The sequence below is a fragment of the Tachyglossus aculeatus genome, chromosome 19 (assembly GCF_015852505.1).
Source record: "Tachyglossus aculeatus isolate mTacAcu1 chromosome 19, mTacAcu1.pri, whole genome shotgun sequence".
Taxonomy (NCBI): domain Eukaryota; kingdom Metazoa; phylum Chordata; class Mammalia; order Monotremata; family Tachyglossidae; genus Tachyglossus; species Tachyglossus aculeatus.
The window spans coordinates 16,748,251-16,762,002 of NC_052084.1; the positions used below are offsets into that span (position 1 = coordinate 16,748,251).

The window sequence follows — 13,752 nt, forward strand, 5'->3', positions numbered from 1 at the left end:
GTGCCAACTTGTACTTCCCAAGAGCTTAGTACAGCGCTCTGCACACAGTAAGCGCTCAATAAATACGATTGAATGAATGAATGAATGAGGGTTGATAGAAACGATCCCGCCCCTCAAGGAGCTTACAGTCTAGAGGGGAAGAGAGACATACGTGATTAGAGAAGCATCACGGCCTAGTGGGAAGAGCACGGGCCTGGGAATCCGAGCTCCTGGGTCTGCCACTTGCCTGCTGGGTGACCTTTGGCAAGTTGCTCACCTTCTCTGTGCTTCAGTTCCCTCATCAGCAAATGGGGATTCAATTCCTGCTCTCCCTCCTACTTAGACTGTGAGCCCCATGTGGGACCTGATTGTTTTGTGTCTGCCTCAGGACTTAGTTCAGTGCTTAGCACATAGTAAGCTTTTAACAGATATTCATTCACTCAATCATATTTATTGAATGCTTACTGTGTGCAGAGCACCACACTAAGCCACGGGAAGCAGCATGGAATAATGGATAGAGCTCAGAAGGTCGTGGGTTCTGAACCCATTGTTGCGTAGGGATTGTCTCTGTTGCCGAATTGTGCTTAGTACACTGCTCTGCACATTGTAAGCGCTCAATAAATGCGTTTGAATAAATGAATCCCGGCTCTGCCGCTTGTCGTCTGCTGTGTGATCTTGGGCAAGACACGTCACTTCTCTGGGCCTCATCTGTAAAATGGAGATTGAGATCGTGAGCCCCATGTGGAACAGGGACTGTGTCCAACCCGATCGGCTTGGACCCACCCCAGCGCTTAGTACGTAGCTTGGCCCATAGCAAGCAGTTGAAAAACACCACAATTATAATAATAATAATGATGACATTTGTTAAGTGCTTACTATGTGCAAAACGATAAGTTCTTGGGAGAGTACAATGTAACAATAAACAGATACATTCCCATACTATTATTATTATTACATAGATGGGGAAATGGAAGAGAGTAAAGTTATGTCCTTAGCAGCAGTTAAGAAACACAATTATTACTATTAGTAAGTTCTTGGGAGACTACAATGTAACAATAGATACATTCCCATACTATTATTATTATTACATAGATGGGGAAATGGAAGAGAGTAAAGTTATGTCCTTAGGAGCAGTTAAAAAACACAATTATTATTATTATTATTATTGTTAGTAAGTTCTTGGGAGAGTACAATGTAACAACAAACACCACAATTATTATTATTAGTAGAAAGTTCTTGGGAGAGTACAATGCAACAATAAACAGATATATTCCCATACTATTGTTATTATTATTACATAGATGGGGAAATGGAAGAGAGTAAAGTTATATCCTTAGCAGCAGTGAAAAAAACACCACAATTAGTATTATTATTAGTAAGTTCTTGGGAGAGTACAATGTAACAAAAAGCACCACAATTATTATTAGTAGTCGTAAGTTCTTGGGAGAGTACAATGTAACAATAAACAGGTATATTCCCATACTATATTGTTATTATTATTACATATCAGATGGGGAAGTGGAAGAGTAAAGTTGGTTATAATAATAACAATAGTATGGACATGTACCTGTTTATTGTTAATTATACTCTCCCAAGAACTTACTACTACTAATAATAATTGTGGTGTTTAAGTTCTTGGGAGAGTACAATGTAACAATCAACAGATACATGTCCATACTATTGTTATTATTACAATGTAACAAAAAACACCAGTTATTATTAGTAGTAGTAAGTTCTTGGGAGAGTACAATGTAACAATAAACAGATACATGTCCATACAATTGTTATCATTACAATGTAACAAAAAACACCACAATTATTATTAGTAGTAGTAAGTTCTTGGGAGAGTATAATGTAACAATAAACAGATACATGTCCATACTATTGTTATTATTATAATGTAACAAAAAACACCACAATTATTATTATTAGTAGTAAGTTCTTGGGAGAGTACAATGTAACAATAAACAGATACATGTCCATACTATTGTTATTATCACAATGTAACAAAAACACCACAGTTATTATTAGTAGTAGTAAGTTCTTGGGAGAGTACAATATAACAATAAACAGATACATGTCCATACTGTTGTTATTAATATTACATATCAGATGGGGAAGTGGAAGAGAGTAAAGTTATGTCCTTAGCAGCAGTTAAAAAAAATCACAATTATTATTATTAGTGGTAAGTTCTTGGGAGAGTACAATGTAACAATGAGCAGATACATGCCCATACTATTGTTATTATTACAATGTAACAAAAACAACACAATTATTATTAGTAGTAGTAAGTTCTTGGGTGAGTACAATGTAACAATGAACAGATACATGCCCATACTATTGTTATTATTACAATGCAACAAAAACACCACAATTATGATTAGTAGTAGTAAGTTCTTGGGAGAGTACAATGTAACAATAAACAGATACCTGTCCATACTATTATCACAATGTAACAAAAACACCACAGTTATTATTAGTAGTAGTAAGTTCTTGGGAGAGTACCCTGTAACCATCACCAGATACATGTCCATGCTATTGTTATTATTATTATTATATATCAGATGGGGAAATGGAAGAGGGTAAAGTTATGTGTAAAAGATAAGATTCCCGGGGTGTGTGTGGAGGGGGGGGGGGGCAGATCCCAGGCAATTCCCATGGAATTGGGAAGGGCCCATGGATGGATGGCCATTCTGCCTCCACACTTCCGGGTTGGTTATACCATTCCCCCCCCCCGGGGGGGGGGGGGGTAACTTGAGGCGCATGCGCAGTCCCAGCTGGGAACTCGGACTGGCCCAACTCACCCTAAACAACCAAGCTGCTCTCCCTCCCCCCTCCCCTTCGGACCTACCAACTCGTCGTACGGGGGGGGCTGCTTCCCCTCCCTCCACCGAAGCCGTCCCTTTTGCTCCCTAATAATTTCCAATCGGTTCGATCCGGGTTTAAAAGAAGGGCTAAAAGGGCGACTCCGCGGGAGGGCGGTGGAAAGGGGGTTTGGACCCCCCCCGCGGAGCCGGGGCAGATGGAGCGTCCCGCTCCCAGCTGATGCCTCGCCCTCGGGCGGGACCATTGTCGGCGCCAGGGGAGGGGGGGATGGGGGGCTCTGTGAGGTCACGGGGGGGTGGGGGGTCGCCCAGGGGGATGAGGTGGACAGAGGGGTGATTAGGAGAGGTAAGGGGGGGTGGAGGGAGCGTGAGGGGCGCTGGGCGTCCCGTCCGTCCTCCGGGGCCCGTGCGGAGGGTCCGGTGTCCCCCCCCTTTTTCCGCGGGCGGAGTGGTAGGTTCCGCCTCCAGCTGACCGGCCTGGAATCCCGGCTGGGAGCCCCGCACTCGCCCCCGCAGCCCCGCCGCTCGCCCCCCGGGACTCGCCCCGCGGCCACCATCGCCATGGGAGACGCCGGCAGCGAGCGCAGCAAAGCGCCCAGCCTGCCGCCACGCTGCCCCTGCGGCTTCTGGGGGTGAGTGACACTTTTTTGGGGGGAGAAAGGGGCGAGGCCTGCGCTTGCACGGGGGGCTGCGTGGAGGAGGAGGGCTCAGTTGCAACCGGGCCCGGCCCCCGGGACCCCTGCAGGGCTCCGGTGCAACGGTTGGGCCCACCCCTAGCCTGTGCGTGCATGCATGGGTGCGTGATAACAATAATAGTATTTGCTAATCAATCATATTTATTGGGCTCAGTTGCAACCGGGCCCCGGGAGCCCTGCAGGGCTCCGGTGCAACGGTTGGGCCCCCCCCTAGCCTATGCATGCCTGCATAATAACAATAATAGCATTTGCTAATCAATCAATCAATCAGTCGTAGTTATTGAGCGCTTATTGTGTGCTAAGCGCTTGGGGAGTCCAGGTTGGCAACATAGACAGTCCCTACCCGACAGTGGGCTCACAGTCTAAAAGGGGGAGGCAATCAATCAATCGTATTTAGTGAGCGCTTACTATCATCATCAATCGTATTTTTTGAGCGCTTACTGGGTGCAGAGCACTGGACTAAGCGCTTGGGAAGTACAGGTTGGCAACATATACAGTCCCTACCCAACAGTGGGCTCATAGTCTAAAAGGGGGAGACAATCAATCGGTCGTATTTATTGAGCGCTTACTATGTGCAGAGCACTGTAGTAAGCACAAGTTGGCAACATATAGAGACAGTCCCTACCCAACAGTGGGCTCACAGTCTAAGAGGGGGGAGACAATCAATCAGTCGTATTTATTGAGCGCTTACTATGTGCAGAGCACTGTAGTAAGCACTTGGGAAGTACAAGTTGGCAACATATAGAGGCAGTCCCTACCCAACAGTGGGCTCACAGTCTAAAAGGGGGAGACAATCAATCGTATTTATTGAGCGCTTACCGTGTGCAGAGCACTGGACTAAGCACTTGGGAAGTACAAGTTGGCAACATAGAGAGACAGTCGCTACCCAGCAGTGGGTTCACAGTCTAAAAGGGGGAGGCAATCAATCAGTCATATTTATTGAGCGCTTACTGTGTGCAGAGCACTGGACTAAGCACTTGGGAAGTACAAGTTGGCAACATATAGAGACAGTCCCTACCCAACAGTGGGCTTACAGTCTAAAAGGGAGAGACAATCAATCAATCGTATTTATTGAGCGCTTACTATGTGCTGAGCATTGGACTAAGTGCTTGGGAGGTCCAAGTTGGCAACATCTAGAGACAGTCCCTACCCAACAGTGGGCTCACAGTCTAAAAGGGGGAGACAATCAATCAATCGTATTTATTGAGCGCTTACTATGTGCTGAGCATAGGACTAAGTGCTTGGGAGGTCCAAGTTGGCAACATCTAGAGACAGTCCCTACCCAACAGTGGGCTCACAGTCTAAAAGATTAAGATTAAGACTGTGAGCCCCTCATGGGACAACCTGATCACCTTGTAACCTCCCCGGCGCTTTGCCTATAGTAAGCGCTTAATAAATGCCATTGTTATTATTATTATTATTATTATTATTATTGAGTGCTTACTGTGTGCCAGAACCCTGGACTAAGCGCTTGGGAAGTACAAGTTGGCAACATACAGAGACAGTCCCTACCCAGCAGTGGGCTCACAGTCTAAAAGGGGGAGACAGCGAACAAAACCAAACATACTAACAAAATAGAATAGATATCTACAAGTAAAATAAATAAATAAATAAATAGAGTAATAAATATGTACAAACATATTTGCTAAGCGCTTACTATGTGCAGAGCACTGTTCTAAGCGCTGGGGGGGGGGGGGTTTACAAGGTGATCAGGTTGTCCCAGATGGGGCTCCCAGTCTTAATCCCCATTTTACAGATGAGGTTTAGTATTTTCGCTTACTATGTGCGAAACGCTGTTCTAATAATGATGGCGTTTAGTAAGCGCTTACTATGTGCGAAACAGTGTTCTGGTAATGATGGCGTTTATTAAGCGCTTACTATGTGCGAAACAGTGTTCTAATAATGATGGCCTTTATTAAGCGCTTACTATGTGCGAAACAGTGTTCTAATAATGATGGTGTTTATTAAGTGCTTACTATGTGCGAAAGTGTTCTAATAATGATGGTGTTTATTAAGCGCTTACTATGTGCGAAACAGTATTCTAATAATGATGGTGTTAAGTGCTTACTATGTGCGAAACAGTGTTCTAATGATGGTGTTTATTAAGCACTTACTATGTGCGAAACACTGTTCTAATAATGATGGTGTTTATTAAGCGCTTACTATGTGTGAAACAGTGTTCTAATAATGATGGCGTTTATTAAGCGCTTACTATGTGCGAAACACTGTTCTAATAATGATGGTGTTTATTAAGCGCTTACTATGTGTGAAACAGTGTTCTAATAATGATGGCGTTTATTAAGCGCTTACTTTGTGCAAAGCACTGTTCTAAGGGCTGGGGAGGTTACAAAGTGATCAGGTTGTCCCACAGGGGGCTCACAGTCTTCATCCCCATTGTACAGATGAGGTCACTGAGGCCCAGAGAAGTCAAGTGACTTGTCCACTTGTTCTAAGCGCTGACGGCATTTATTAAGCGCTTGCTATGTGCAAAGCATTCATTCTTTCAATCGTATTTATTGAGCGCTTACTGTGTGCAGGACACTGTACTAAGCGCTTGGGAAGTGTAAGTTGGCAACATATAGAGACGGTCCCTACCCAACAATGGGCTCACAGTCTAGAAGAAGGCACTGTTCTAAGGGCTGGGGACATTACAAGGTGATCAGGTTGCCCCACGGGGGGCTCACAGTCTTCATCCCCATTTTACAGATGAGGTCACTGAGGCCCAGAGAAGTGACTTGCCCACTTGTTCTAAGCGCTGATGGCATTTATTAAGCGCTTACTATGTGCAAAGCATTCATTCTTTCAATTGTATTTATTGAGCGCTTACTGTGTGCAGGGCACTGTACTAAGCGCTTGGGAAGTGTAAGCTGGCAACATATAGAGACGGTCCCTACCCAACAATGGGCTCACAGTCTAGAAGAAGGCACTGTTCTAAGCGCCGGGGAGGTTACCAGGTGATCAGCGGTTACTAGGTGCCCAGCACTGTTCTAAGCGCTGGGGTACATACAAGGTTGCCAGGTTGTCCCACGGGGTGCTCCCAGTCTTCATCCCCATTTGACAGATGAGGGAACTGAGGCCCAGTGAAATGACTTAGTCCAAGTCACCCACCCATGACCTCTGACTCCAAAGCCCGTGCTCTTTCCACTGAGCCACGCTTCATGTTGGCAGTTGTTAAGCGCTTACTATGTGCCAAGCACTGTTCTAAGCGCCTACTGTGTGCAGAGCACCGCTTGGAAGTACAAATCGGCAACATTTGTTAAGCGCTTACTAGGTGCCCGGCACTGTACTAAGCGCTGGGGGTGGGGGGAAGGATGCAACAATATCCGGCACTTAGACTGGTGCTCACTTAATTTCTCTTTGCCTCAGTTGCCTAATTTGTAAAATGGGGATGAAGACTGTGAGCCCCACGTGGGACAACCTGATCACCTTGTAGCCTCCCCAGCGCTTACACAGTGCTTTGCACATAGTAAGCGCTTAATAAACACCATCATTATTAGAACACTGTTTTGCACATAGTAAGCGCCTACTTGCACATAGTAAGCGCTTGCACATTTTATTTTATTTTGTTAGTATGTTTGGTTTTGTTCTCCGTCTCCCCCTTTTAGACTGTGAGCCCACTGTTGGGTAGGGACTGTCACTATATGTTGCCAACTTGGACTTCCCAAGCGCTTAGTACAGTGCTCTGCACACAGTAAACGCTCAATAAATTTGATTGATTGATTGATAGTAACCACTTAGCAACTACTATCATTATCATCCAGTGGAGAAGCAGCAGGGCCCAGGAGTCAGAAGGTCAGGGGTTCTAATCCTGGCTCTGCCACTTGCCTGCTGGGTGACCTTGGGCAAGCCACTTCACTTATGAGAAGCAGCGTGGCTCAGTGGAAAGAGCCCGGGATTTGGAGTCAGAGGTCATGGGTTCAAATCGCAGCTCCGCCAATTGTCAGCTGTGTGACTTTGGGGAAGTCTCTTCACTTCTCTGTGCCTCAGTTCCCTCATCTGTAAAATGAGGATTAAGACTGTGAGCACCCCATGAGACAACCTGATCACCTTGTAGCCTCCCCAGCGTTTAGAACAGTGATTTGCACATAGTAAGCACTTAATAACTGCCATCATTATTATTATTATCATTCCCTGGGCCTCAGTGACCTCATCCGTAAAATGGGGATTGAGATTGTGAGCCCCACATGGGACAGGGGCTGTGTCCAACCTGATTTGCTTGTCTCCACCCCAGCCCTTAGTATAGTGCCTGGCACATAGTAAGCGCTTAACAAATACCATTATTATTATTATTATTATTATTATTATTATTATTATTATTATTATTATTATTATTATAACATGGCCTAGTGGCAAGACCACAGGCTTGGGAGTCAGAGGTCGTGGGTTCTAATCCCAACTCTGCCACTTGTCTGCTCTGTGACCTTGGACAAATCAGTTCACTTCTCTGGGCCTCAGTTCCCTCATCTGAAAAATGGGGATTGAGAGTCCCACGTGGGACAGGGAATGTGTCCAACTTGATTACCTTGTATCTCCCCCCCCGTGCTTAGAATAGTGCGTAGAACAGTGCTTGGTACATAGTAAGCGCTTAACAAATTCCATAATTATTATTATTACTAGCTAATTGAGTTGGACGCAGTCTCTGTCTGTCCCTATGTGCTTGTCCAGGGTCACACAGCAGACGAGTGGCAGAGCTGGGATTAGAACCCAGGCCCCTCTGACCCCCGGCCTAGGCTGATAATTCAGTCAATCGTATTTATTGAGCGCTTACTGTGTGCAGAGCACTGTACTAAGCGCTTGGGAAGTCCAAGTTGGCAACATCTAGAGACGGTCCCTACCCAACAGCGGGCTCACAGTCTAGAAGGGGGAGACAGACAACAAAACAAAACATGTAAACCAAATAAAATAAATAGAATAAATATGTACAAGTAACATAGAGTAATAAATAGGTACAAGCATATATAATATATACAGGTGATATACATATTAGAGCCCCATTCTATCCACTATTAAGTGCTTACTGTGTGCAGAGCACTGGACTAAGCGCTTGGGAAAGGACAAGACAACGATAAAGAGTGACCATCTCTGTCCACAACAGGCTCACATTCGGGGGGACGACGACAGGGGGTTGGCATCACCCTGTCCCAGATTCATTCAGTTGTATTTATTGAGCGCTTCCTGGGTGCAGAGCACTGTGTTAAGCGCTTGGGAGAGGACAATACAACAATAAACAGTCACATTCCCCGCCCATAACGCTTATACAAGCGCTTAATACAGTGTTTGCGCACAGTAAGTGCTCAGTAAATAGGATTGAATGTTGAGCTTATGTGTCCGCATCCCACTGCCCTGGGGGCTTTTAGGGATCTGGGCAAGGGGCACTGATTGATTGATTGATCTATTTATTTTATTTTGTTAGTATGTTTGGTTTTGTTCTCTGTCTCCCCCTTTTAGACTGTGAGCCCACTGCTGGGTAGGGACTGTCTCTATATGTTGCCAACTTGTACTTCCCAAGCGCTTAGTACAGTGCTCTGCACACAGTAAGCGCTCAATAAATACAATTGATTGATTGATTTTGTTTATTTATATGGATGTCTGTCTCCCTCACTCTAGAGTGTAAGCCCCTTGTGGGCAGGGAATGTGACTACTTATTGCTGTATGGCACTCTCCCAAGCTCTTAGGACAGTGCTGTAGTAAGCGCTCAATAAATACGATTGAATGAATGAATGATTGTATTGACTGAGTGCTCACTGGGTGCAGAGCACTGTACTGAGCGTTTGGGAGAGGACAACAGAATGAGCAGACACGTTCCCTGCCCACAAGGAGTTTACAATCTGGAGGGGAAGATGGACATGAGTATAAATATTATAAAATACAGATAGGGACATAAGTGCTGTGGGGCTGAGTGATTAAAGCTACCCCTTTTTCTCCCCCAGAGTAAGCTCTGACTAAGGCCAGGGAATGTGTCTGTTGTGTTGTATTCTTCCAAGCGCTTAGTACAGTGCTCTGCACACAGTAAGCGCCCTAAAGATACGATTGAATGATTAAAGAGTGCAAATCCAAGTGCCAGGGCGAAGCAGAAGGGAGTGGGAGAAGAGGAAATGACGGCTTAGCCGGGGGAGGCCTCTTTGGGGTTGCATTAGTAACAACAAACACAAATCCTTTCTCATCAACCATGTATCAGAACAGTAAAGAATGTTCTTCTGCGATGAGGTCAACTCTCACTCTGGGGTTTTATGGGAAGAAAGAAATGTTGGGCGGGTGAGGCGGGGTTTGGCTTTCCAGCCGGATGACTACCTCAGTTTCCCTGTGTGTTGTGAGGACAGAGTTGGGGAAATGAAGGTGCTTTGGGGATTTTAAAAGAAGTTATTCAGATTCGTGATAGATTTTGTACACAGAAAGATCCCAATATTGTGCCTGGTGACGAATTGTCGGGTCAGAGCGGCAGGCAGCCGTGTTTTAGGGCGAGAGGAGAATCTTCCCCCTTCCTCAAGCTGGAAGAAGCGGTGTCAAGCGAGTTCCCTTTTTCATTCTGAATATCCTTCTAATTTTCCTGTTTGGTATGTAGTGGGTGGGTGCCTGTAGCTTATGGGATGTCAGTCAATCAATCAATCAATCGTATGTATTGAGCGCTTACTGTGTGCAGAGCACTGTACTAAGTACTTGGGAAGTACAAGTTGGCAACATACAGAGACAGTCCCTACCCAACAGTGGGCTCACACTCTAGAAGGGGGAGACAGAGAACAAAACCAAACATATTAACAAAATAGAATAGATATGTATAAGTTAAATAAATAAATAGAGTAATAAATATGTACAAACATATATACATATATACAGTCAGTTGTATTTATTGAGTACTTTTAGATGCATGGGAGAGTACAGTATAACAGTATAACAGACATATTCCTTGTCCACAACAAGCTTCCAGTCCAGAGGGGGAGACAGACAGACCCTACTGGGCCACGTGGACAGGCAACCTGGGGCTCCTGAAGTCTTTTTCTGGAATATTCAAAGGAAATTCCTTGGGGAAGAAGCTTATCCCTGCCACCTTACCCAAGCATAGGTACGGCCCTTGGTGTGAAGTAAGCCGAAAGCCAAGACCACCCTCTGGCTTGGATCGATGACCTTTGAGCACCTGATATTCACCGCATATTCAACCCCACGCTACTTTATGTACATATCTTTAAATTATACATTCTAAATTATATTCATCTGTGTCCTCCTCTAGATTATAAGCTTGTGGGCAGGGAACATGTCTACTAACTCTTGTCTGGTACTCTCCTAGGGGCCTAGTACAGTGCTCTGCACCCAGTGAGAAGTCAGTAAATACCATTGATGATGAGGAGGATATTTTAGAAAATAGGATATGTGAAAAAATACATTTATGTTGACAGGTTAAAATCAAGGGTTTAGGGTTCAGATGGCGATTTCTCCCCCTCTAGACTGTAAGCTTGTTATACTGTACTCTCCCAAGCACTTAATACGCTGTTCTGCACACAGTAAGCGTTTAGTAAATGCGATTGATTTTGCAAAACCTACTGCTTTTTTTTCCATCCCCAAGAAATTTGGAGAGCAGCCCCGTTGTAAGAAATCTGAAAGTGGTCTAACATTTCATTAAGGTTCTGAGGGAGTGAGACCAATTTTTCCAGGTTTTTGCTGTTACACAGAAAGCTTAGGGCAGTGTTTCTGACATCAGTCTTATGTTCTGGAAAAAAATGTTTCCCCAAGTATCAGATTGTGGTGCATTGTTCCAGAGAGGTGGCTTAAAGAATGTAGGCTGTGGGAACAAGTAAAGTAGTAAACACTTAGGTGTCTTTGGTGTCATTATAATAATAATGGTATTTGTTAAATGCTTACTATGTGCCATGCACTGGGGTAGATTCAAGGTAATCAGGTTGTCCCACGTGGGGCTCACAATCTTAATCCCCATTTTACAGATGAAGTAACTGAGGCCTAGGGAAGTTAAGTGACTTGCCCAAAGTGTCACAGCTGACAAGTGGCGGAGCCAGGATTAGAACCCACAACCTCTGAATCCCAAGCCCGTGCTCCTTCCACAAAGCCACGCTGCTTCTAAGGCTTGGGAGAGAGAACTAGGATCGGCCCGTGGGGGGGAAACTGAATTATATTTTTATCATCATTATTATTGATAAACTATGAATGAATCCATCAATAGTATAAATTACACATTAATTATATATTTATGTTAATGCCTGTCTCCCCTTGCTAGCCCATAAGCTGATTTTAGGCAGGGGAATATCTGCCAACTCTGTTGTATTCCTCCAGGTGCTTGCTTGGGTGCTCTGCACCCTGTCAATATTCAGTAAATACCATTGTTGATGATGATGGTATTTATTGAGCGCTCATGGGGTGCAGAGAATTGTACTAAATGTTTGGGAGAGTACAGTTCAACAAGGCAAGTCTAGACGATCCCTGCCCGCAAAGAGCTTACAGATTGGATGGGGAGGCTGACATGGAAAATAAATTACAGTTGGGTATGTACGTAAGTGCTGTGGGGCACTGAAAGTGATTGAGGGGAGGGCAGCCCCAAGTGCAGAGGTGACCAGAAGGCAAGGCTTCGCCAAGGAAGTGAGGGCTTAGTTGGGGAAGGCCTCTTGGAGGAGGTGTGATTTTAGGAGGGCTTTGAAGATGGCGGGAAGAGGTAGTCCGTCAGAAATGAAGGGGTGGGGGTCCTGAGTCAGAGGGGGATATGGGCAAGGGATCAACAGGGACAAAGCTGATGGTAGAGGAAAGGGTGGATTTCGCAGTGTCGTGAAGGTAGAATAGATGACACTTGGTGACCAGTCAAATATATGGGTTGAACGAGAGAGACGAGTCGAGAATAATTCCAAGGTTGCGGGCTTGTGGGAAAGGATGGTGAGTGGTGTTACCTGCAGTGATGGGAAAAGACAGCGAGGACAGGGTTTGGGTGGGAAGATGAGATGTTCTGTTTTGGACACATTCATTCAATCATTTATTGAGTGCTTACTGTGTGCAGAGCACTGTACAATGCGCTTGGGAAGTACAAGTTGGCAACCTATAGAGACGGTCCCTACCCAACAGTGGGCTCACAGTCTAGAAGGGGGAGACAGAGAACAAAACAAAACATATTAACAAAATAAAATAAATAGAATAAAGATGTACAAATAAAATAAAGAAATAAATAGAGGAATAAATACATACAAACACATATGCAGGTTAAGTTTAAGAGGGAAATGGGACATCCAAGTAGAGATGTCTTGAAGGCAGGATGAAATGTAAGACTGCAGGGGAGAGAGGTCAGGGCTGGGAGATGTAAACTTGGGAATCGTCTGGCTAGAGGTAGTAGTTGAAGCTGTGGGAGCAAATGAGTTCTCCAAGGGAGTGGGTGTTGATGGAGGAAAAGAAGGGGACCCAGAACTGAGCCTAAAGGGACTCCCACAGTTAGAGGGTGAGAGGAAGAGGCTCTCAAAAAGAAAAAAGAGGCTGAGAAGGAGAGGCCAGAGAGATAGGTGAACCAGGAGAGAACTGTGTGTTAGATAATGTTAGATAATTAGATAATTATCTGTTATCCAAAGTTAGATAATGTTTCCAGGAGAAGGGGGTGGTCCACAGTGTCAAAGGCAGCCGAGAGGTCAAGGAGTAGAGGCGTTCATTGCTTTGCACATAGTAAGTGCTTAATAAATGTCATTATTATTATTAGTGACCTTAAAGAGGGCAGTTTCTGTGGAGACAGCCTGTGTTAACCCGCTCCAGGAGTTTGGAGAAAAATGGTAGGAGGGAGATGGTTTTTTCGTTTTGTTTTTTTGCAATAGGGGATATGTGCTCATGTTTGAAAGCAGTAGAGAAGGAACTATTGGGGAGTGAACAGTTGAAGAGGGTGGTCAGGGAAGGAAGCAGGGAAGGGACAAGAGTTTTAATGAATAATAATAATAATAATAATGATGATGGTATTTAAGCGCTTCCTATGTGCAAAGCACTGTTCTAAGCATTTGGGAGATACAAGGTAATCAGGTTGTCCCACGTGGGGCTCACAGTCTTAATCCCCATTTTGCAGATGAGGGAACTGAGGCCCAGAGAAGTTAAGTGGCTTGCCCAAGGTCACCCAGCTGACAAGTGGCGGAGCTGGGATTCGAACCCATAACCTCTGACTCCCAAGCCCGTGCTCTTTCCCCTGAGCCAGGCTGCTTCTGAAGTTTGAAGGGATGGGTCAGAGGTGCAAATTGGAGGGAGTAGATTTTAGGAGGAGGTAGATCGCTTCTTGCAGTGATAGTTGTGGT

At 44.9% G+C, this 13,752-nt stretch overlaps 1 protein-coding gene across 1 annotated transcript in view; it reads left to right on the forward strand.

Annotated features, from left to right (window-relative positions):
- Positions 1 to 3,168: 3,168 nt before the first annotated feature.
- ZFAND3 (zinc finger AN1-type containing 3) overlaps positions 3,169 to 13,752 on the forward strand; it is a 251,829-nt gene continuing 241,245 nt past the window's right edge. The window contains exon 1 of the mRNA XM_038760762.1: positions 3,169 to 3,436. Coding sequence (XP_038616690.1) covers positions 3,366 to 3,436 — 71 coding nt within the window. The 5' untranslated portion in view covers positions 3,169 to 3,365. The remainder of the gene's footprint in view (positions 3,437 to 13,752) is intronic.